The sequence below is a fragment of the Rhineura floridana genome, chromosome 6 (genome assembly GCF_030035675.1).
Source record: "Rhineura floridana isolate rRhiFlo1 chromosome 6, rRhiFlo1.hap2, whole genome shotgun sequence".
Taxonomy (NCBI): Eukaryota; Metazoa; Chordata; class Lepidosauria; order Squamata; family Rhineuridae; genus Rhineura; species Rhineura floridana.
In genome coordinates this window covers 157,718,358-157,743,839 of record NC_084485.1, presented here as the reverse complement: position 1 = coordinate 157,743,839, position 25,482 = coordinate 157,718,358, and the positions used below count along the sequence as shown (strand labels likewise).

General features: G+C 44.1%; 1 protein-coding gene across 1 annotated transcript in view; it reads right to left on the bottom strand.

The window, feature by feature from the left end:
* CACNA1E (calcium voltage-gated channel subunit alpha1 E) overlaps positions 1-25,482 on the bottom strand; it is a 683,463-nt gene that overhangs the window by 442,571 nt on the left and 215,410 nt on the right. Inside the window, exon 3 of the mRNA XM_061634264.1 lies at positions 4,723-4,989. Coding sequence (XP_061490248.1) covers positions 4,723-4,989 — 267 coding nt within the window. The remainder of the gene's footprint in view (positions 1-4,722; positions 4,990-25,482) is intronic.

Genomic DNA, 25,482 nt, shown 5'->3' with positions numbered 1-25,482 from the left:
AATAATGATATGCATAAACATGTTTTCATTAAACATTAAGCAACCATGAAACTAATTTAAGAACTTTAAGCAAGGTTATAAAACTCCTCTGCATAATTAAGGACATCTGCCTTTGTGCAACATGTATGAACTGTAAGTCTTGAGGACACAATAAGCAACTAAATATTTTCATTAGACTTTTGTTGCCTGCTAAATATTTCAGTGCCAGGGATATTCCACACTTCCCTCATGCACACTGCCAGTGAACTATCCTCCCATACTGGACATCAAGGATATTTTAACCACAAGCCCCATTGAAGTAAAAAGGCACTTAAAGAAGGATGCAGACAAACTGGAACGGGTTCAGAGGAGGGCAACAAGGATGATCAGGGGACTGGAAACAAAGCCCTATGAGGAGAGACTGAAAGAACTGGGCATGTTTAGCCTGGAGAAGAGAAGACTGAGGGGAGATATGATAGCACTCTTCAAGTACTTGAAAGGTTGCCACACAGAGGAGGGCCGGGATCTCTTCTAGATTGTCCCAGAGTGCAGGACACGAAATAATGGGCTCAAGTTGCAAGAAGCCAGATTTCGACTGAACATCAGGAAAACCTTCCTAACTGTTAGAGCCATACTACAATGGAACCAATTACTAGAGAGGTAGTGGGCTCTCCGACACTGGAGGCATTCAAGAGGCAGCTGGACAGCCATCTGTTGGGAATGCTTTAATTTGAATTCCTGCATTGAGTAGGGGTTCGACTTGATGGCCTTATAGGCCCCTTCCAACTCTACTATTCAATGATTCTATGAAATGAGACTTGCAAACAAGCAAATGTGCAGTCTTGTATAGATCTTGTTCATTTCCAATGGGGCATCTGCAGGAGACAGACCCAGTGGATAGTGTCCCCCTCCTGCAAATCAGCAAAAGTATGTATTTATTTAATTACAAATATATAGCACGCATCCAGCCAAGTTCTCTGTATGGTTTAGAGAGACATAAAATAAAAAGCAATTCACAATAAAAAGCTAAAAGCAGAATAAAATAATCAAAATGGGGGAGGCAGGGAAAAACAGCATAAAACACAGCAGCAAAGCCATAGGGAGGTACTTAGCTTTTAAACTATTGAATATTCCAGAATAAGCTTACGCTAACACACAAGTGGAGCTGCTTGGATAGGTTGCTGCTCGTTTCCCACTGAGAGCAGCATTTACCGAGGCAGAATGAACCCCTTCCATGGGACAAGAAAAGCTAGAGGAGTCAGACAAAATGGTAGCGTGCACTGGATGAGACCTGTGGGCTACCAGTCCCATTCTGTTTGTATACATACATACATACAAGTCCATATATATGCCAATTCCTAGGGTTCTGCTACATTCTAGTGCTCATCAAGAGTGGGAGATTGGAAGGATCCCGGCTTCTTTTCTTGGGCCATGCACGCACCATTGTACTGGTGCATCGTTGGAGAAGGGCCATTCTTATTGCATTTGCAGTACACGTTCACATAAACATCTTGTGTCCCACTTTCCTCTGTCAGGCGAGTGTACATGCAGTTCCCAGTTGGACTGCTTTCATCTGTGGGCAGACTAAAAGGACAGAGAGGAAGAAGCTCCTTCTATATCCATGGAATGCTTTATGTCCCATGAAACAATCCCCTGAAAGACATTCGTTCTCAGCATCACCATCCACAACTAGGAATAAAGGGCCATAATACCCTTGGTCAAGGCTATAACATGAGCACTGGTGTCTGTTCCTGAAACCAGACTTCGAGCAGTCTTCTCTAACCAAGGCCCTCCCAAGGTGAGTTGCTAGAGCAAGAACGCTAGGTGCATCAGGCAGAAGGAAATGCTTTGTTGACTAGTTGGAAAAAGATGGCCAGGCTCCTAGCTTTATATCGGGACCAGACAATCCAAAGCCCTCATAATGCCAGCCAGCTCTGAGGGCTAATGTTGCACCCTCTTATTTCTCTGTTGTTTCTGATGAGGCTCTGAGACTTGAGTACACACAGATCTAGATAACTGATTTTGATATTTCCTAGCCAAAGGCCACCATTTTGGGAGCCAAACCCCAGAGACCAAGGCACCTCTGCAGCATCCAGAGCAGAAGGCAACTCTTAATACCACCATATCAGCCTCTGTTGGGCTTCACTTCGCTTCCCTTGCCATGGTGTGTATGGACAGAGGAGAGATGAAATGCTCTATAAACATTGTTTTGAAAAGTATGAGGACATCTCCCCAAGGAAGCTGCAGCAGTTGCAGTTTGATACTGCTGAATAAGGCACTCTGGGAATTTTGTTTTCTGGTGATGAAAAAGTGGTCCTTGATCCAAATGTTGCAATTGCTCCTATCCCAGTAATATTTCCAAATACCCCCCTTTCCCCTTCTCCTATATGAGGATGGCTGCCATTCATTCCTATGAAGGAAGACAGCCCTGCACTTTGGGGCACAGTGATAATGGAGGCAAAGCCTGACTTTGACACTGGCAGGGTTAGTCCTTTCTGCCAGGAGGACGCAATGTACCTCTGTGAGCACAGTGAACAGGAGGAGTTCTTACTCTGTACAGGTCCTCTTTCCAAACACCTTCAGCTAAATAGAGAGAACTCTTTGAGCCACACTTTGAGAAGCAGGGTTCTGGGTGGGGCTGCACAGAAGAGATAACAGCAGGAGGAGACCAATGCAGCACACACTGAGCTTGCACAAGATCACACAGCCCTTCACTCTGAATATGCTCATCCAGCATTCAGACCAGTCACTTTTTAGTTCCTTACTCATAATCAGTAACTCAAATTAGAATCCCCACCCCATGCATAGACATACTCTGACATGGTGACAGACCTAGCCTTTTCATTTTCTTTAACCACCATCACAATGTGTAAAAAAAAGGGGGGTAGATAAAAGAGTGTAAAGGGGTAGCATGGTAAGCATTAAGATAGCTGCACCAACCTGATGCCTTCCAGACTACTGTGCTGGTGGGGACTTATGGGAGTTGTAGACCAAAACATCTGGAGGGCACCAGGTCTATGAGGGTTACATCACATGTGCCAGACAGAGAGCTGGGAGCTATCCGTGGTACTGAATGGAGAGTGTTCTTCAGAGCAATAGGCTGGAGGATGCTGGGCACCTTCTATACTGTTGATTGCAATCTCAGTATTGTTTAGCCTGCTCAGTCCAGTGAGGACACAAAGGGCCAACCCCCTCAACTGACAGTACGTGTGTGCCAAGTACAGCAAAAGGAGCTGTGTGTCAGAATAGCTAGAACCAGAAATCAGCAATACAAAAGCCCAGCAGGGAGAATGGTGGGTGTGGGTGGGCTTGAGGTAGTTAAGGCACTTATGCTATGCATCAGCATCTTGTGCTTTGGGTTCCAAACAAAAAAAGAGGTGGAGGGATTTCAGGTTTGATTAGTTCATGACAAGAGATCAGCTTATGCTGGTGTTGTATGCAGGGTGTGTATGCAACCTCAGTTAGATTTAATTCCCAGTTGCTTTACTCTGGCTCAAGTGTCATGGGCCCAGTTTCCTATCACTCTGGAGTCCATTCAGTAACAGAATAGTGCATGGCCTCTTTTAACAAGGACCAATGCTGCTGCTGACAAACAGAGTTTGGGGCTGGAAATGCCTCTCCTTAGCCCACAATTGTTCCCACATCTAATTCTATAGGGATACTATTACAAAAGAGCCAGGATAAAAATGAAGACAGTCTAGAAATATGCATGGCACATTGGTGTTAAAGTTTCTTCCATGTGCTGCCTGATGGTGAACATGGTGTATAAAGTGGACGGCTACAATGTGGGTTTTTTTTTTAAATCATCTGTTATCATAGATAAAGAAAGGGATAGGATTTGATAATTTATTTTTGGCATTTACATACCACCCAATTAACCACATCCTCTGGGTGGGATTCTGCTGTGCTCAAGGTGTAGGAATAAAGAGGCTGTTTGTCTAAAAGTGGACACAAAATTTGTTCTGCTTGTATTTCCCTTATAACCAATAGCAAGGCAATTCTTATAACCAGATCAACTTCCATTGGTGTAAATGATGGATTCCTTTGCCCGATGAAGAGATCTGTGCAATCTGAAAGCTTGCCTTTTTTTTTTTTGCACCACACCAAAACTGGTCCAGTCAAAAGCACTGCAGTGCCCATGTGGCATGTATTTGTTACAAAAGGCCAGGACTGTATTAAAATGTTTCAATGAAATAGGTAGTAAAGTGTACAGAACAAGCCCCAAAGAGCCCTTACATATTAGTGGAGTTTCTTGAGAAAATGAGAAACTTGACTTTGGGAAGAGGCAACGATTAAATATGAACTCAAGTTCCCCTTTCTCAGTCATTTTGTCATCAGAATGTCCCTAGATGCTGGAGAACTTGCAGTCTTTGAGTTGGCTGGATCTATTACATTCTATTCCAGATCTCTTCAGCCAACAAGCTGGGCAGCGGCCCTCTTAAGAGAACCAAACCATCCTGTGCATTGCAGACCTGCCCATGCAAAGAGCTGGAGCAAGGTAAAGAGAAACGTAGGTTACTACAGCAGGAAAACTAGAAATGCGAGGAAGCCTAGACAGACAGTGGGAATGGAAAGGGAGAGCGGGACATACATGCGGTTTGCCTCACTTTCTCCATGTGGTCCAGCTACATAATGGAATGGGAGACAGGAGCTTACCTTTGCCCATGTTGCTGGCTCAGCCAGTACCAGTCATGACAAGACATGTAAATAACAGCTGGGAAAGGGACATAGGGAAAAGGATATGGCCAGTCGATCAGCTTCTTGGCATATTTCCTGACCATGTTATCTTCCCCAAAGATGAAGAGAGATCTGTTGACTGTAAAGCAGTTCTGACGGACGGGTATAGGGTTGTACAGTGCCATAGTCCTGGCCCTTTGGGCTTTGGTTTGCTTGTATGCTCCTGGGGTCCCCCCTGAAGAAGCAGGGGCTGCTTGGCGGTTCCTGCTCTGTTCTGTGGCTCCATCTCCGGATCCCAGCCTGCCAGCCATCGCTTCACCAAAGCGAGCCATCCTGGAAGGAAAAGAGAGAGGTGATCCAACCAAGGCCCCCTCCTTTCCACACAGTAGCAAGCAGCAATAAAGGTGTGTGTGTGTAAGGGGTGGCGGCGTTCCCACGAGAGCACCCCCTTTTCTGTCTCTCTCTGTGATGCTTTTAAAGCCACACGTTCAATGACTCCTCCATTCCTCAGGAAGCAACGCTTAGCATCCAGGCATGCAAATCTTTCAACACAAAACACAAGGTATTGTAAAAAAAACACCCCCAGCCCAAATCAGCCAACCCAGCAAGCAAACGCCATGGTGTAATTTGAAGTAAATGTTCAGATTTCTCCTAAAGGAAAGCAGGTTGTTGCTTTTCGCTGTGGAGACGAGCTCAGATTCTGTCCCTTTTTTAGGTGAAGCTCTCTGCACCGAGACTGGGCTTTAAATCAGACATGTCCTCCTCCTGGCTTTGTTTAGAGACAACAAAAAAAGAAAAGAAAAGAGGGGTGCTCCCGGACTCCACCTCCTTGCTTGAACCTCCACAAAGGATCCAGTCTAGAGGCACTCGGGGTGGTTGTCAAAATCAGACAGGAAAGGGGCTGCAATCCAAGCTTTTCCATCTGCCCATCACGAAGGGGGGGGAACCTGCAACTGGGTGAGCGCCTATGAGAAGAGGTGGAGAAACAGGTTGCAGCCCACTCCAGTCTAGTTAGAGAGCAAAGTGTTTAACTTCCCCGCAATCGGCTCCATCTTTCTCCCTCTAATGAGAAATATTCTCTCGTTTTCTTTTTCCACAAAGGGGGGAGGGGAGAGAGAGAAGCATCCCTCTCGCCCTCCCACACACATGTACCTTTCCCAAGAAGATTACTACAATTACGGGGAGGGGGGAGAGCGGAGTGCTAACAATGGCTTTGACTAAGCTTCTATGCCCGCAAGCTTTTGGAATGGTTAGCTTTCACATCTCTCTGTCTCCCTCCCCGCCTCTCTCTTTCACACACACACCGGTTGCTTCTGTTCAGCAACCGGATTAGTCCTTCCAAGGGAAGATGAGAAAAGAGGGGAGGGTCTACGATGAACAAAGATATCACCCTGAGTGTCCCTGGATAGGAGCATAAGATTGCTGAGCAGCAAGAAACAGCCCTGTGAGAGAGTTTCTTCTTAGCTTGTTGTTTTTGGAGGCTGAAGTCGGTTCCCCAGTTCCTTATTTGAAATGCAGGACACTGGGTTTGGAATTGCGACTCAAACAGTATCCCCTTCCCTACCCATAAACTTTGAAACACTCCAAATCTTATGTTCAGGCTACCCTGAAGGTGGGTCCTCATGAGCTGCCATGTGCCAATATCCCTAGAAGTATGTGTTTTGGATAGTATCCTCTCAAACATGGTGCCCTCTCCCCCACGCATATATGCCAGGAGACAGTCACTGTTGGCACCCTAGAGCCATGTGCTGCAGCCATCATATGCTCATCAGAACACTCAGTCACTCCTATAGGCTCTAATAATTCTGGGATATGGGGACAGGGCAGGCTAGAGGAATGGGGCTAGATGACATTTGCTTTGTATCACAGGGTTGCAAGGGATAGTGAGGGGTCACCCCCCACCAATCTTATAACAATACTGTAATTTGTATTTATATGTGCACTGTAAATCTGTGTGAGAATGCAAGTTGAAACGTTAAATATAAAAATAAAATAAGCAAATTTGTGCAAAATTTCCAAGATGATGAAATATGCCAGGGTTCAGAGTCAATGGTGCAGCTGTGCACTTTTAAACCATAGATATAATTATCTTATGGAGGGAGTGCAGAAGTCCATGTGTATGACTTCAGTTATGAAAATTTCTCTTTTCCCTTGCTAGCTGCCATTCCATGCTTTACAACTGCTTCTACATTCCTGATATGTTGGGGGGGGATCAATGTTGGCCAACCCTGATAAAAAGAGACTCCACATACACATCATTTTGTATTTTCTGCACAAGTTTAATCTTCTGAACCTTTTAAGAGCGCCCCCTGCATGGAATGCATTGCAGCAGTCAAGTAACCAGAGCAGTTTTTTAAAAGTGTAATTTTTTCCTAGTCATCTTGAAAGGATCACTTTCACAACTAATTCAAGAGAGTGGAAATTGGGTGTTAAAAAAAGGGACTGGGACCAAAAGAAGGTGTGTAAGGCATTTGCTCACCTGGAACTGTGGTGTTTGGGCTCTCCTGCCCTCTTAAGCAACTCACCCTTCTTGGTGCCGCCCCTTTAAGCCTGGAACTCCCTCCTTCTCAGAACACTCCCCATAGTGTCACCTCTGTCTTATCATGCTCACCCTTCTCACTTTGCCCATGAAAACTCTGGCTCAGCCACTTACTACTCTGTTGGAGCAAAGCCTCAGTCACACAAATAGCAGCTGCAGTCGTATAACAACTACAGGTGAAAGGATCTGTGTAGCTGTGTGCTTCTCAATCTACAAATGGAAACTTCACACATTTAAAAAACTAGATGTTAGGGAGAAGAATTCTAGCTTAGCTTTCTCCCCAACATGCTAGATTTGTATTTGGGATTTTTTTCAGTGAGGAAGCATTCAACAATGCAACCTCCTACCTGCAAGCCTGAAGTGGAACAGTCCAGAAACAGTTATACAACTGCATTTGCTGTGTGAACTAGATGCAAAGTTAGTATACCTGCACTTGCTCACCTTCATCCCTTATTGAAAATGGAAATGGACTGCCTTCAAGTCGATTCTGACTTATGGTGACCCTTTGAATAGGGTTTTCATGGTAAGTGGTATTCAGAGGGGGTTTACCATTGCCTTCCTCTGAGGCTGAGAGGCAGTGACTGGCCCAAGGTCACTCAGTGAGCTTCATGGCTATGTGGGAATTCGAACCCTGGTCTCCCATCCAACACTCTAACCACTATGCCACACAGGCTGCTACTCCTTGCGTATCCTGAATCCATGCTAACATTTAGACTGTAAGCTCTCAGGCGACAGGGAGCTATCTTTTTTCATTAACTTACTCTATAAATCACCATGTGCATGGATGGTACTTTATAAATATGAAGAAAACAACCCTTATTTTGCAAGAATGTCAGACCTACTGGAATACTGTGGAATCTGCCATCTGAAGTGCAACTGGCAGTGCAGAGCAACACTTTGAAGAAGCAATGGGTTTTTCACCACAAGAGCCTCATCTGTATCTCTCAGGATGCTTTCACATACCGCAGTTTTAATTGGCTTTTGTGATGAATACAAAGGTCCTTTGGGTTTCCAGAAAACTCCCGCTGCTTCATTTCTGCAGACTACCTGCCTGCTTAATAGCCATTTTCCTTGGGGATAATAGGGGGGAGGGGTTTACAGGTGACTGAAATGAAGCCTGCAAGTTTACTATAGCGATGTCAGTTATTTTAAGTGCCCTCTAAAAGAACTCCTAGCAATGTTTTGACACTTTCAAGAAAAACAGCTCATCTGGAGATATGTAAACAACTCAAAACAGATTTCTCCCCCAGGAGAGTCAGCACTGCTATTTTGTAAGACGGCAAACAAACTGAATGCACAGGCAACATCAGCCTTACCATTAGGGGACTCTAGGCACTGGGAGTTGCCTAGGATCATAATATAGGAGCAACAGCAAATGGAAGAAACCTTGCCTTTGTGCAGATGCTGTGCTACAGCAGCAAGAAGGCCTGAGTGGGCCAAGAACTAGGTAGGCAGATCTATTGTGAAGTCACTCAAGTGCTGACGGTTAGAAATCAGTGAAAAGCAAAGAGTAGCCAGTATGGATACAGTTGGATTTGGAAGACGGGGGTTCAGATCCATGCTCATCTATTAAACTGTCTAGGTGGCCTTAGGCAAATCATTCTCTCCCAGTCTCACGGGGCTGTTGTGAAGATACAGTGAGAGAACCTCAAGTATGCTGTCCATAGAATCTTAGGGAAAAGGTAATAGATAGGTAAATAAGGAAGATATTGAGTGCAGGAACCTGCAGAGTACAACAAGATTAGCAGCTGGTACACCAGGAGGGCTGGTGAAGAGGGCTTACCATCACTGCCACTCCCCAGCAGTTCCCTTTTGCTGCTGCCAGCCTCCTCTGTAGGAGAGATGATGGCACAATCTAGCCTGTGAGACACTGAGCCTGATAAGACCCTGCCCCCTCTGAACAGTGCTTTAGCCAAGCTGTTGTGGCCCCCTTGGAGTGCAGCAAGCCTAGCACTACTAATATGGGTTATTTATTTATTTATTTTTATTGTATTTGTGTACCGCCCCATAGCCGAAGCTCTCTGGGCAGTTTACAGCAACTAAAAACATCAAAAACAAATATACAAATTTAAAACACATCTTTTAAAAACAATTTAAAACACAATTTAAAAAATTCAAAACAATTTAAAACACATGCCAAAATGCCTGGGAGAAGAGGAAAGTCTTGACCTGGTGCCGAAAAGATAACAGTGATGGTGCCAGGCGCACCTCTTCAACGAAATCATTCCATAATTTGGGGGCCACCACTGAGAAGGCCCTCTCCCTTGTTGCCACCCTCCCAGCTTCCCTCAGAGTAGGCACCCGGAGGAGGGCCTTAGATGTTGAGCGTAGTGCACGGGTGGGTTCGTATCGGAAGAGGTGTTCCATCAGGTATTGTGGTCCCAAGCTGTGTAAGGCTTTATAGGTTAAAACCAGCACCTTGAATCGAGCTCGGAAACATACAGGCAGCCAGTGCAAGCAGGCCAGAATCGGTTTTATATGTTCAGATCGTCTGGTCCCTGTTACCAATCTGGCTGCTGCATTTTGCACAAGCTGCAGTTTCCGAACCATCTTCAAAGGCAGCCTCACATAGAGCGCATTGCAGTAATCTAACATGGAGGTTACCAGAGCGTGGACAACTGAAGCCAGGTTATCCCTGTCCAGATAGGGGCGCAGCTGGGCCACCAACCGGAGTTGGTAGAAGGCACTCCGTGCCACCAAGGCTGCCTGAGCCTCAAGTGACAGAGATGGTTCTAGGAGAACCCCCAAGCTACGAACCTGCTCCTTCAGGGGGAGTGTGACCCCATCCAGGACAGGTTGGACATCCACCATCCAGTCAGAAGAACCACCCACTAGCAGCATCTCAGTCTTGTCTGGATTGAGCCTCAGTTTATTAGCCCTCCTCCAGTCTATTGTCGCAGCCAGGCACCAGTTCAGTTTTATTTTGGACAGAAGATTTTGATTTTTGCTCTGTATTTTGTTATGTATTAAGTCTACATTATTTCATTGTATATTGAATTTGTCTTCTGTGTATTGACAGTGTATTGAGGTGGAGGGAAGCCTTATGAAGTTTGCAGATGATACAAAACTGGGAGGGATAGCTAACACAATGGAAGACAGGAATAAAATCCAAAGGGACCTGGATAGACTAGAAAATTGGGCTGAAATTAATAAAATGACATTCAATAAAGACAAATGCAAGATTCTGCATTTAGGCCACAAAAACAAAATGCACGGGTACAGGATGGGAAATACCCAGCTTAGCAGTAGTGCGTGTGAGAAGGACCTTGGAATTGTAGTGGATCGCAAGTTGAACATGACTCAGCAGTGTGATGCTGCGGCAAAAAAGGCAAATGCGGTTTTGGGCTGCATAAACAGAGCTATAGTTTCCAGGTCGAGGGAAGTAATAGTCCCACTATATTCTGCATTAGTCAGGCCTCATCTGGAATACTGCATTCAGTTCTGGGCGCCTCATTTTAAGAAAGATATAGACAAGTTAGAGCGGGTTCAGAAGACGGCGACGAGGATGATAGCCGGCATGGAGAACAAGTCTTATGAGGAAAGGTTGAAGGAACTTGGCATGTTCAGTCTGGTGAAGAGAAGGCTGAGGGGTGACGTGATTGCACTCTTTAAGTACCTGAAGGGCTGTCACATAGAGGAGGGTACAGATTTGTTCTCTGCTGCCCCAGAGGGTAGGACTAGGTCTAATGGTTTTAAGTTGCAGGAGCGTAGATTCAGATTGGACATTAGAAGGAACTTCTTGACAGTAAGGGCAGTTCGGCAATGGAACCGACTGCCTAGGGAGGTGGTGGGATCCCCTTCGCTGGATGTCTTCAAGCAGAGGCTGGACAGCTATCTGCGGGAGATGCTCTAGCTGTGGATTTCCTGCTGCGAGCAGGGGGTTGGACTCGATGGCCTACAAGGCCCCTTCCAACTCTATGATTCTATTCTATGATTCTATGACTTGTTTTTGTCTTATTATCAAGTGCCTGGAATCCGTGAGTGGATGGATGGGAAGGAACAGGCTGAAGCTAAATCCTGACAAGACCGAGGTACTGCTTGTGGGAGACAGGGGTAGGCTGGGTTCTGTTGACCTGAGGTTTAATGGGGTACAATTGCCCCTGAAGCACCAGGTCCACAGCCTGGGGGTTCTTCTTGATTCCAGGCTGTCCATGGAGGCTCAGATTTCGGCAGTGAGCCGGGCAGCCTGGTACCAACTACACCTCATATGCAGGCTGCAACCCTACCTCCCTGTTCATCAGCTCCCACTGGTAGTACATGCCCTGGTCACCTCTCGATTAGACTACTGCAATGCGCTCTACGTGGGGTTACCCTTGAAAACGGTCCGGAAACTTCAACTGGTACAGAATGCGGCGGCTCGTTTACTTACAAACAGCCGTCGCCGTGATCATATTACACCAGTATTATTTAATCTACACTGGCTTCCAGTAGTTTTCCGGGCCCAATTCAAGGTGTTGGTGTTAACCTTTAAATCCCTATATGGTTTCGGCCCGGTTTATCTGAAGGAGCACCTCCAGCGTCACCAACTATGCCGCCTGACAAGATCCGCCACGCAGGGCCTTCTCTCAATCCCACCAACAAAAGTAGTTAGGTTGGTGGGGACTAGAGAGAGGGCTTTTTCGGTGGCGGCCCCCACTCTCTGGAATTCCCTCCCGTTCGATCTTCGACATGCCCCTTCCCTGGATACCTTCCGCCGAGCATTAAAAACTTGGCTGTTTGGTCAGGCCTTTGAGACTATCGGGATGGGCTAATTATATACTCAATCCCCGCTGCTATGTATTACAATTGCTGCTATTCTGTCACTGATGATTATTTGTATTTTATTGTATTTACTGTATTTTGTATTTTATTGAATTTAATATGTACGCCGCCTAGAGTGGCTTCGGCCACATAGGCAGCCTAAAAATTAAATTATTATTATTATTATTATTATTATTATTATTATTTTAATCTGTTGATATGTTATGTAATACATTTGTTTGCCCCCCCCCCGAAAGGCTATCTATTTTGACCAGTTAAGGCTTGTTGTAAACCACTTTCAGCACCGTTTACAAGGGGGAGGCAACATTTTAATAAACTAAACTAAACTAGATATGTGTGGGGCATGAAAAAGGCCCAGTGATAAAGCAGTGGATGGATGGGATAGGTGGAGAAGAGCAGAAAAGAGTAGGAGGGATGCTAATTTAATGTTTGAAATAAGACAGTAGAATAAAGCGAGAGGAATTCAAGCCCTCCCCTCCTTCTGTAATCCCTTGTCTCTCTGCATATTACTGGGATAAGCATATGTTATATAGTATTGTTTAAGTACTACTATGCCTCTTTCCCACTTTCAAGTCTGCAAAGCGGCTCACACAACCAAGCAATAAAATTAGGAAAAACATTACATCACAAAGCAGCCATAAAAACCAATCAACACAACCATAAAACAGAAACAGTAAAGAAGCAAAAACAGGAAAAGCCATAAAAAGCAGCAAAGTGCCAAAATGTAATTCAACAGCAGATCATAAACCAACTGTTAAAAGCCCTGCTGAATTACAACCTTTTCACATGTCACCTAGCTAAAGCTATTCTAGGTAACTCCCGAACTTCTCTAGGAAGAGCATTCCATTCAGTATCACGACTGAAAAGACCTTCTCCATGGCTGCCACCCAATTGGCCTTGGTTGGTGAGGCACCCCAAAAAGGACCTCGTTTGCAGGACCTGACTTTTGTCAGGCAGGTGCATATGAAAGAGGGCATTTCTTCAGATGTAATCCCACTGAAGAGAGAGCACGGAGGGCTCCAGTCACAAAATGGCTGCCATGGAGGGCATGGTGTAACACAAAAATAGAGCGCACATTCACTGCTGCTTCTCTCCCCATTCCCAACCTCATGGGAAACTAGCTATGTCCTGCTGGTCCTGATTGTGTAGATATACTTGTTAATAGCACAACCCTGTTGTCCCCAATGCCAATCCTATACCAAAGCTTACCCTAGGCTGCCATCCTGTACCCAATTACCTGGGAGTAAGACCCAATAAACACAAAGAGACTTACTTCTGAAGAAGACATGGATATCATTGTACTTTAAGTTAATTATACAATGAATTTTTAATAGATGCCTGGATATCAGCTCCTGTACAACAGGAGATATGCCTAAGCCTTTTTGCAGGATTTCACATTTTGCATTTGCCATTGGGAGGGGATTTTTTAACATCCTCCTCCACATACTGTGTACTAGCATTTGCAGAAAATAACTTCCAGAAAATACCCAATCTGTGACAAACCCACCACAGGAAAAATGCATAGTGGTTGCTAAGCAAAGAAAAAGGGCATGGTGTCCAGACAATTCACTTATCAATCACAGGTCTGACTACACTCATTGGCAAAAAACACTGACAGGTGGGAGCAGACAAGTTGGCTCATTTCACAGAAATCACTTAGATCATGATCACAAACAGATTACAGTAGAAATGGCATTCTCTTAATGTTTAAGGCGTTTTATAGCACTTTTGCACTACATTCCAAAAGCTATGCAACACCAATGAGAAGCACAAGCGTTATACATTTATTGACCTATGTCCTGCTCTGCTTCAGGAAGCTCAGAGTAGTTGGAGAATAGAGCAGCCTCTGAGACCCCAGAAGCTAGCCATCCCTATCTTAGTTAATGCCCAGAGTTGCCTAATCATAACAGTCCAGGCTGCCTAAGGGTATGGTTGCAGCCCTGTATACTCAGTGCTGTGCAAGCAGGCAGGCCCCCCAGCTGTTGCCAGTTCTCTGCTATATGGCTGGTTGGGAGTATTGAATGATGACTAAATAGAGTCTGATTGATTTCTTCAAGGGCCAGATGCTGCCCTAAACTAATCAAACGTGGTCTGTAGAGGTTTTTTCTCCGCCTTCTCTCTCCCAGCACATTAAGAATGATGGTGCAGCTCCTGCCTTTGCAACTTCTTATCTTTATGTTAATTAAGCTTGTAGCATGGCCTAGGGCCCAGAGCTTGGAAAAGTTGCTTTTTTGAACTACAACTCACATCAGCCCAATCCAGTGGTCGTGCTGGCTGGGGCTGATGGGAGTTGTAGTTCAAAAAAGTAACTTTTCCAAGCTCTGCTAGGGCCAAGTAACGATCCCCACTGCAGCCAAACTCGTTTCAGCCCGATAGTGTAGCACTCTCTCTGTGGCTTGATATGCCAGGCCCCAATGCCAGTATTGTCTCATTAGTTTGAAGTCAACAAATATCATTTCCGTGTATTGAGAATACTGCCTTACGTGCAACCTTTCCCCCCCAATTTATTAATTGCGACTCCATCCCAACCTTCCTGCACTGACTGTGAAGGTCTAAAGGGGGCTTCTATTTGGGTGAACACACTGAGAATTCTCCATGTGAATGAGAATTCACAATAGTGTAATGTTCTTGTTTGTGGCAGGATCTTAAGTGCACTCAAGTGAATTCAGGTCACTTCCAGATGACCTACTTATTGAGCATTCATTTTGATTTGTAAGCAGGGAGGTTATACAACATTGCAAGCCAAGCAATTCTAATTCCACTCTTTCCAATGCATTTCCCTGTCACTTCTCCATTGCAAAAAGTCCCATTTTGGGGGGCACGCAAGTTTGTTGCACAAGAGTGCTAAATCATCTTTAATTGTGCAACCTGAATTTGCCAGTATGTAATTGAATCTCACCCCAAAATAGTAACTTTCTGGAAGTCCCCTGCAGACCAGTCCCAGTGAAAGCAGAAAGGATGGGGTGGGTCCAGTGGGCACAGGGATATTGGAGGCAGGGGTGGAGCATGCTGGCAATTCTGTTGTGCTGGGAATTCTCTGTTCAGGCATTAAAACCTGAATAGGTATTTGTGAAAAGCTCCAGCAATAACCCTAGCAGCTTTAGGCTACAATCATATAGGGAGTGGGAGTAATGGGAGTAAATCCCATTGAGTTTACTTCAGAGTAGGCATATATAGGATTGCACTGAGTTTCCTTCAGATTACAAAACATGGATTCTTTATGATGTCTTTGTTATATTTTGTTTTACTGACAAACATTCAAGGTGGAAGCAAGCAGGCATTTCTATGCAACCCTACTAATTGGGTACTGGATTCCCAGAAAGAGAACCTGAACCTCAAAGTGCTTCACCTTTAGCCACCTCACTGTTGGTTTGTGTGCGTTGTTGTGTGAAACAGCATACATTACGTTGGAGTTAAGTTGAGCAAGAAAACATCTTCAGAGCATGTTAAGAGTCTTCATTAAGACATTAAGGCCAGAGGCTTAAGAGTAAATACATGTAGAGATTCGTCAGTCACCCCCCCTTCTGGGACATCTCTCTCCATAGATGAACACAAAAGACAGCCTCTCAGCTCAGAGGCATAATTCAGAAGAACAACAACTCACATAGACTCTGTTACAACTTTCCCAGCTGTTATCAGATGGCTACCATAGCAACGGCCCTGGCCGTCCGTTCCCAGACAGAACATAGACATAACTCCCCCTTAACCACAGTTACGTCTTCACACTTGCAGGCTTCATGGAAAACTACTAGAGACAATAATGCCTACTGGTCACCAGCCCAACAGCCTCCCTTTTTTCCATTAAGACTGCAAAATACACATGAAATACATCTCCATAATACATAGTCATACAGTCATACATTTCTACAATACCTCTTGCAATACATTTCAGTACATTGCATTTTCAGTTCAGTACAGTTCAGAATTACATCTCAGTACATAGCAGTACATTTCAGAAACTCTCTGTACAATTAGCTAAAACGTTGTTCAATCAAACTTTGGTTCAACACATGTCAAATAAAGTGTCTCAGGATCCATGTCTACAACTTTATTCATTCCAGGACTTGTTATTAATCCCACAGTATATTGTGGAGCGTCTTAAAGGAACCAGAGCCTCGGCTCTCTCTGCCCCCCCATTTGTGCTTGTGCTTGGCACAACCTGCGCAGGAGCTTCCATTTCCTCGGCTTTTCGTTTCTTTGATCTGCGTTTTCCAGAAATGAGCTCATTCAAAGCATCTCTGAGAGGAATTTGTGTACCTTCCACTTTAACGTTAACATCTGGCTGAAATTTCTGTGATTGTGTTTGTGTTTGTGTGTCATTTGTTCCTGTAAGAAGGACTGTCTCCCTTTGATCCCAAGGCTTTTCTGAGACTTTAATGCTTCTGCTCAGAATTAACTGCTGTGTTTCTGGACACCAAACTTTGAAATATGCATTCTCTTGTGCTCTAGGTGCATGTTTGCCACGTCTCTTACCCTGTGGCTTGTAAACTCGGCTGCGATGCACTCTTTCAGGCATCAGCCTGACTGCATTACATGAATACTGTGGCTGTGTGCTTTTAACAGCTGTCTTCTTACAGCTCTGGCGGTCATTCCCTTTCTGCCCCATTAAACTCAAGGCATTAGCACACTTCACACCCACGGTCATTTTAAACTGCCCTTGTGTCATGAAACCCTGACAGACAACATTTTCTCCTCTTTGCACCCAACATTTTCCTTTAACAAACCAGACTGAAAATTGACAACTCACCAGTTTTCTCACAGATAAAATATTATGAGCCAATTCCGGAACAAACAAACAGTTTGACATTAGTCCAAGTTTGTCAAATTTAATCAGACCACGTGCTTTTACGGATTTCCGTGATCCATCAGCAAGTAAAACAAAGTCCTGCTCATCTGTAGACGTGTAAAACAGACTCCTGTCTTTAATTAATATATGGCTTGCTCCACTGTCGACAATACAGTTAATTTGTTCCAAGTCTTTAGACTTCTGTTTACAAACAAAGTTCACACTTCCTTGCTTCAAGCCTCCGTCCCTGGAGTTTCGCTTGACTGGACAACCTTTACGGAGATGCCCACGAGCCCCACAGGCAAAACAAGACTTCAGCCGCTGCTGCTCCCGCTTGTTTTCCTGTCTGCTTTCGGCAGCCTGCTCCGGTTCGGCACATTTCTCCTCCTTGTTTCTGACAGCTTCCACCGGCTGGGCTCTCTGCACCTCCTGCCTCCGCTGCCATTCCTGGGACAAATCCTGCAACGCGTCCCACGGCTGTTTAGCCGACGGCTCATCTCTCACACACATCAGTTGAGAATCCGATAGAGCCAAGATTATAAACGCCTGCGCCCTCTGGTCTCGACGCTTCCAGGCCGCGGTCAGTACCGCCGGGGGGTTTTCTTCAATCACGTCCCATAAATCCTCTGTTATCAGCAAAGCCCGCATCCTCGGCTTCCAGCTGGCAAAATTCTTCTCATTAAGTCATTCCATCGGCAAGCCTCCCCCAGACAGGTTTACAGCCATGTTGCTCACCTCCGTCTGGTACAATCAATCGAGCTGCCCTCTCTGGAACTCCGTCTGCAGTTCAGACCAGCAACTTACTCCGGTGTAATGCGCTGTGGAGCGTAACCATCCTCTGCTACCACTGTTGGTTTGTGTGCGTTGTTGTGTGAAACAGCATACATTACGTTGGAGTTAAGTTGAGCAAGAAAACGTCTTCAGAGCATGTTAAGAGTCTTTATTAAGACATTAAGGCCAGAGGCTTAAGAGTAAATACATGTAGAGATTCGTCAGTCACACCCCCTTCTGGGACATCTCTCTCCATAGATGAACACAAAAGACAGCCTCTCAGCTCAGAGGCATAATTCAGAAGAACAACAACTCACATAGACTCTGTTACAACTTTCCCAGCTGTTATCAGATGGCTACCATAGCAATGGCCCTGTCCGTCCATTCCCAGACAGAACATAGACATAACTCCCCCTTAACCACAGTTACGTCTTCACACTTGCAGGCTTCATGGAAAACTACTAGAGACAGTAATGCCTACTGGTCACCAGCCCAACACTCACAACCCTAAAGCACTATATCTGTTTCTCTCAGGTCAGAATTGCATTCTCATTCTCTCCTTTCTTCCACCCACACCCCCTGCCAGAGGACTGATCTTTAAACCCCATTCCTACCAGTGAATTGCCCACTTAGGAATTAAGAGACACTGGAGATGCCAAAAATATGTAAGAAAATGCATCTTCTAGGATGTTAGCTCTCCACGAACACAGAAACAAAGTTCATGACTAACATTAGAAAGAAGCCCGCACAGAGCGCTCATTGGCATGTAATACAGTACAAAGTAGTGGGGTGGGGGTGGGGTGGGTTAAAGATAACCTCTGCCTGACTTTCCCTTTCTTACAACAGTATGGCCCAAGGAGACCCCAGGTACTTCAGGACCTGTGGCTTCATTTCTATGTTTTACCACTCCCCAATCCAAAGGTGTTCAGTGTCCTCTTACTTCTGTGCTCTGGTACTGCCTTTAATGCCATCTTTCTCTTTACTGCTGTTTTCTACCACAAGAAACTTGTGTGTTTCACTTAATCTGCAGACTGATCTGAGTAACTGCAGGATTTTCCTATTTTCAGAAATGGGGAAGCGGGCATTGTATGTTTCTTTATCCCAGCATCCCAAGATGTAACTGTAGGAGAGCCTAATCTGATTTAGGCTGCAATCGTATATAGTCAGTGGAGTACACTGCACAAAACTCAACCAGACTTACTTCTGAGTAGAAATATATAGGATGGATTGCATAGTCATAACCAATTTTGGAATTTCATTTTAGATAGTTAGAAATTGATTATGACTATGATGTATTGATATGCATAATTAGGGGGAATGTTCCCAAATCCACAGTAGGACAAATACTTTTATGAGAACAAACCCAAAACCATGCAAGATGGTGAGGAAGCTATGAGTTCTTCAGGTCTTTGTCTAGCTGGATGTTAAGCAAGGCAGCTGTGTGGGAATGGGGAGAGGAGTAAAATGCTGGTTTGTCTTAAGCTGGAGCATAGGAAGAAGTAGCAAACGTATGGGCTCCTGCTGGGAGAAAGGGCAGGATGTAAATCAAATAATAAAATAAATAAATGGTGCAACCCTATATATATCTACTCAGAATAGTTTTTAAGCTGTATTTTAAAATTGCTGTAATCTGCCCTGGGACCTTTGGATGAAGAGAGGATGAATTATCATCATCAGATTAGGTGCTGCTACGCAGGTTTCTGGTTATATCTTGGGATGCTGGGATGAAGAACACACAATGTCTTGGCTCCCCATTTCTGAAAATAACAAAAATCGGATCAAGTATTAGACTAACAAAAGTAGACAGTAGCATTAATATTCATTCGATCCATTATAGCCCCAAAACATATCATGCAGAAACAGGTAATTAATTTCTTTACATTTAAATTCTTTGCACACTTAATAACCCATATTAACAGTCAACCTACACCAACATATTAATCCTGTCTCCTAAAATATTATACATATTGCATAAAAAACTCCAGTAGTTAGGTAAAGTATATTGGAGTTTTTTATGCAATATGTATAATATTTTACAAAGTTATATATTACACTGTTAAAATTGAGCAAATCCTACATCATAAATGGCACCAAAATAATTTAGCTCATTCTCATAAATACTATAACTCACATATTTACACAGTATAGATCCTAAAATACCAAACCTACTAAAAATGGTAAACAGCGCTATCTTTTATTTAAAAAAAAATAGGCAAAAAAGCATACATTTACTAAAAGAGCACCAACTAGAAAGGTGAGAGAGAAGGTGTGAGTAGGTACAGATGCTTGGCTCACCTGTCAGACATATCACTGCAACCCTTGTAAGAAGAGCCCTGCTTGACCAAAGGCATATCTAATCCAGTTTTCTCAGTGGCCATCTAGATGCTTCTGGGAAGCCAGCCAGCAGGGCCTGAGTGCAACAGTGGTCTCCCCAGCTGTGATTCTCAGTGACTGGCATACAGAGGTATTCTGCCTCTGACACTGGAGGTACAGCACAGCCATCATAGCTAGTAGCCACTGATAGCCTCCATGAATCTAATTCTCTTTTAAAGCCATTCAAGTTGGTGGCCATCACTACATCCTCTGAAAGTGAATTCCAACGTTTAACTATGCGCTCTGTGAAGAACTCTGTCTATCCTGAATCTTCCAACGTTCAGCTTCATCGGATGGTTCAGAGTTCTAGTATTATGAGAGAGGGAGAAACCTTATCCAACAGCGCACCATGCAAAAGCTTACACACCTCTGGCTTCTTCTTACTTGCCTTTTTTCTAAACTAAAAAGCTCCAAACATTGTACTTGTTCCTCAAAAGGCAGTTGCTCCATCCTCTTGATCATTTTGATTGCCTTTTGCCAAACCTTTTCCAGCTCTACAATATCATTTTTGTGGTGAGTGCACTCTCACAGTATTCCACGTGCACTTGCACCATGGATTTGTATAACAGCATTTTGATATTGGCAGTTTGGTTTTCAGTCCTTTTCCTAATGATCTCTAGCCATGCCTCTTAAAAAGAGTGGAAGAGTAGCACAAAGAACAGTCCACACCTGTGGAGATTGTTGCTATATTCTCCTCTTTTTTTTGTCAGATTTTCTGCAGTCTAAAAAAAGATGGAAGGAGTACAAGAAATACACAGGAAGACAATGATTCAGCAACAACATCATGCAGATGTGCCATAAAAAGTAACTGAATAAAGCACGGCCATTCTACAGCCAACATTTAGTGTGGAAGCACCTGCTGTAAATCCTGCAGGGTCAATGACATCAGAAAGGAGCACTGAAGGTGAATATCAGAGCCAGATGCCTCTGCAGTTTACAATGCTGCTGCTGCATTATTACAGATTACTGTTAACATTTCATAAAGAAAACTAAGGATTTGAAATCTGAAATTTTATGTGGCAGCCAATACACATATTTCTGTTATTCAGTAATCCAGATTTTAAACCCACATGGGGACAATTTTCCAGTGGCACAATGAAGAAAGGAAAAGCTCCTCTTCACTCCGTTGTAAATCGAAAGGATCTCAGGAAGTCCTTCCTGCAACTAAGGTGCCATCTACTGGCTGTTTTCAATAACATCACTGAACAACAGCCAAATCACCCTTCAAACTCCAATGGACAAAAAAATGTAAGGATTATCGTGGTACATTGAGAATTATATAAGTAGCCAATGTGGTGCCCCCCAGATGTTGTTGAACTATAACCCCCACCATCCCCATTCAAAATGGCCAATGGTCAGGGATGTAAGGAGTTTATAACATCTGGACAGTAACATGTTGCCTACCCCCCTGAACAAAGAGCCTCACTTTGCAGGCACACATTATCCAGCCCAATTTGCATAGTGTGGGTTGAAAACATGCAACGATGTGAACAAAATCTTGAGAGTCACTATTTCAGACTGTTCCCTGGAAAATTCCCGCAGCTAACAGGAGCATGTTTCCTATTATGTATAACATATCAGGCCCGTTATTTTTAAACTCTTTGTTTATATCTGCGTCTCTTGCATAGAGTATGTTTTCTGACCTTGTCTGAAAAGATTCTTGTGACCTTGCAGGCATATGAACTTGCCTGTGAGGACTTGCTTCTTTGAAAACAGCACCACCTCAAAATATCTCGATGCACAAAAAGGTCAAGGAGAAGGAGACGTTTGAACAGTGCTGATGGGAAAAGTCTGGTTTGAATTTGTGCATGGTGAACCAATCATCCAAGTCTTTCAGCATGGTGGAGGAGAGATAATGAACATGTGAAGTGAGCAAAGAAAAATGGTTAATCATCCGACTTTAAGAAATTACAATTTGGAGAGAGAACAGCAAAATCCAAAACGCAGAAAAGAAATTTCCAAAAACAAAAGAAAGGTAACAATTACATAGATGTAGCATCTTATCAGATGTCAATGCCAAGGTTATTATGGTTCTAGAGCAGCCTTTCCCAACCAGTGTGCCTCCAGATGTTGGACCACAATTCCCATCTTTCCTGACCATTGGCAATGCTGTCTAAGGCTGATGGGAGTTGTGGTCCAACAACATCTGGAGGCACACTGGTTGGGAAAGGCTGTTCTAGAGAGTACAGAACTAATAAACATCAGTGGAACCTGCAACATAATGTTACAGTGTGGCATATTAGTGTTCCATCCAGCCATAGCCTCTTCCAGAATACTCTATTCCCTTCCCCATCACCAGTTTCCCCCCCCAGAAGCTACTCAGCATTCTATGGGCACTGAACTTACTCAGTCCTCATTGAGCTTTCCGGCTGGGGGGTTGTTTGGGGGCAGGTTTGTTTTTTTATTTTTGGTTTCTTCCTTAAGGTTTTTTTTTAATTCCTAATTATATTTTGTACTGCAAACCTTGGGGTTTCCTCAAGCAGGCTGATATCTCCCTCTTGTTTCTCAGTGACTTGGATTACTACAAGGCTATTGACACTCAGCACCTGAATTTAGAGGGAGCGATGATTCTCTAAGGAACAGACAAAACTGATAAGTAGTCTGTGTCATTAAGAAACCCAAGTTTCATTAGTTTTCCAACAGAAGTGATTGGGCAATTTAGTAACTCTGGCTAGTTAATTATATCATTTTTTAGTAGTACTTCGCTATAAAATATTAATAATGAAAAAAGGAGGATAGCATCTTCAATCTATGAGGTCCACGTGAGAAGAGGTCAGCTGGATTGTACCTAACATCCATCCAGACCAGCTTTCTGTTTCCTACAATGACCAGCCAAGAAGCAAAAGATCTCCCTGTTGCTTGCCTCCACCAACTAACAAATAGCTATGCATCTCATGTTGTGAAGGACCACCAGGGCCCATCTCACTGCCCCACCCCGTATTTCCTTCCTGTGTGGATACATGATCAGGGTCCCATTCAGCAGGGTTTGCTGGTGGAGAATGGCTGGGAGGCAAGCCTGCAGCTAGCCAAGACATGTCATTTCTCCTCCCTGCAGTGGGGCCTGATAAGGCAGAGAAGTAAGTGCTGGGGAGAGACAGTTATTTACAGTGAAGTTTCAGAGTTATCTTTGGAGGAAAGGAAAGGGCAAAGAGGGCCTGACTAGAGTTCCAGCATGGATAAGGTGCTGGAGAGGAGCTCAAGGAACTGAAAGACCACAGGACAGGGGGTGAGGCTTCAAATGACACCTAACTGGTACTCCAACAAGGAACTGTTGGGTTGTATTCAACAGGGAAACAGTGTGATGTAACCCTGTCCCTAATAAACAACTTCAAAACTGAACAATCAAGTGGTTGCAGCTGTTTGTGTAAAGGGCCTAGGGCATTGACACAGGGCCTTTTGATGTACCCCTGTCCATGAAAGCGGAACACTTTTTTTTTTAAAGGCAGAACCCTACTTGTAGATTAAAATCATGGTACATTGTAACGTCACATCAAAAGACAGGCTCTCTGCCCTGAGAAATTTAGAGTCTAAGATTCAGCACAGAGGATGTAAGAGGAAGAATACAATTTCAGTTCAGATCCATGTATTTTGGCTTAGTTTCAGTGAAGGGAACTAAGGGATCATGCATCCTGTTTCTGCTTGCAAAAGAGAGATGGTGAAAGAGACCTAGCTGTTGTTTTTAGAACACCATGAGCCCAGATTTCCTGATGAGCTCCTGGTGAGTTGTTGCTAGATGTTCATCAGACCCTGCTCCGGCCAATGCAGAAATTCAAGTTTTTGGGAGTGAAGCTGTGAGAGGCAAAGCTATCTAGTTGTTTGTGAACAACTCAGACCTGGAAATCTTTGTAGGGTTTAGGCCTCACTGCATAATATGCCAAGCTATTGCTGCTCAGAGGTTTCCTAGCAGATCTGGTTGGCCTTCCTCACCCTTGCAGACAGCTTGGTTGTATCAGACATACCAAATCTCTGCCTGATATTGTTCAGGTTCAGAATTTGCTGCAATCTTTAAGTCCTAACACTTATCAAACTTGGGGTGGGGGTGGGGGAGAGAATGGCTCACCATAAACAAATTCAACATGGACTGACCTTTTGCTTTTCCCATTAGTTTGAAAAAACAGAAATTTGTCTTACTGTGAATTTCCGTTTGCTGGGGATGATGGATGACATCCTTCATTAGAGATGACGCCTCCTACTGAAAGGAGCAGGCAGGGTCCACTAAGGCCTTTTGCTCCTCTCCAGGGGGAGGAATCAAATCTCTCACCAGACCAACTGGCAGAGCAGACAACTCCCAACCCCATGGCAACATTCCAACGCTTCAGCTCTATCACTGAAACCTAAGTGTTAAGAAACTGTACCAAACAGAAAAAGAGAAACCAACAGGGAACAAAGAAGCACAGCAAAAAAGGGCTTAACCACACCAAGGCAGAACAGACTCCCCAAAAACCAATAAAGCTCACACATGTAGAAAGGACAGAAAAACACCCTAACCATATGCATGGCAGTGGCAGGAGCCATAACCCACACACCCCAGTTTGTCAGCAGAGGAAGGAGAGGTGGGCAAAATATCCATCATCCCCAACAAACAGAAATTCACAGCAAGACAAATTTCAACTTTTGCCTAAGGATGATGGATGACATTTCTCATTAGGGATATAACAGAGCAGTCTCCAAGACCTGGGTGAGCTTCCTCTGCCCCTCTCCTTACTGTCTTACAGCCTTCTGAAGAACCTACCTACCAAAGGTGGCAGCTGATGAGAAAAATGCACCCAGTTTGTAGTGCCTCACACATGTTGAGGGGAAGTCCAAATTGCTGCCCTAAAAATTCCCATAGGGAAGCTACCCTTGAACATGGCTAAAGCAGCCTCACCCCTAAAGGAATGGGCTGTGATGCCATTTTGTGGTTTTCTGTGCAATGCCAAATGGGCCTGGGCCCTGGCATCTCTGAACTACTCAGAAAAGGATTAGGAAGAGACTTTCCTCCCAGTAGAAGGGCCAGTGAAAGCCATAAAACCAAGACTCAGAGTTCCCCAAGACAGTCTAGATAAAAGTGTAGTGTCCTGACATCCAAAGTGTGCCACCTGCACTCCTGTGTAAAGGAGGATACACAATCATCTATGTTGGTAAAAAGCTGGGGTTGCTCCTGTTCCCTTTCCTGAACCGGGGCTGGCAGGTGCAGTACCAGCAGGACACCCCAGTGGCACCACGCTTTGATGTCAACACACTGATGTAAAAACTAGTAGACATCATCAGAACATTAGGAAAGTACTGGTTCTTATTGTATTGTTATTGAAAGATATTGCTGTTGCTTTTTTTAACAATGTTAATTTTGTTATTTAAATTTTTGTAAACTGTATTGTTCTTTTCTGATGTGTATTTTGCATTTGTGTTTATTTTTTGTGAGCCGCCTTGAGGGCCTTTTTGGCCAAAAGGCAGCATAGAAATAAACCATAACATAGCATAAGAAAGGTACTACCACCTCCTGGGACTGATGGAACACTGTGTTGACATTAGGCATGAAAGCTAGACCAGGTTGTAACACCACTTTATCAGAATAGAAAACACACACACACCAAGCTATGGATAGAAAGATCTGGTC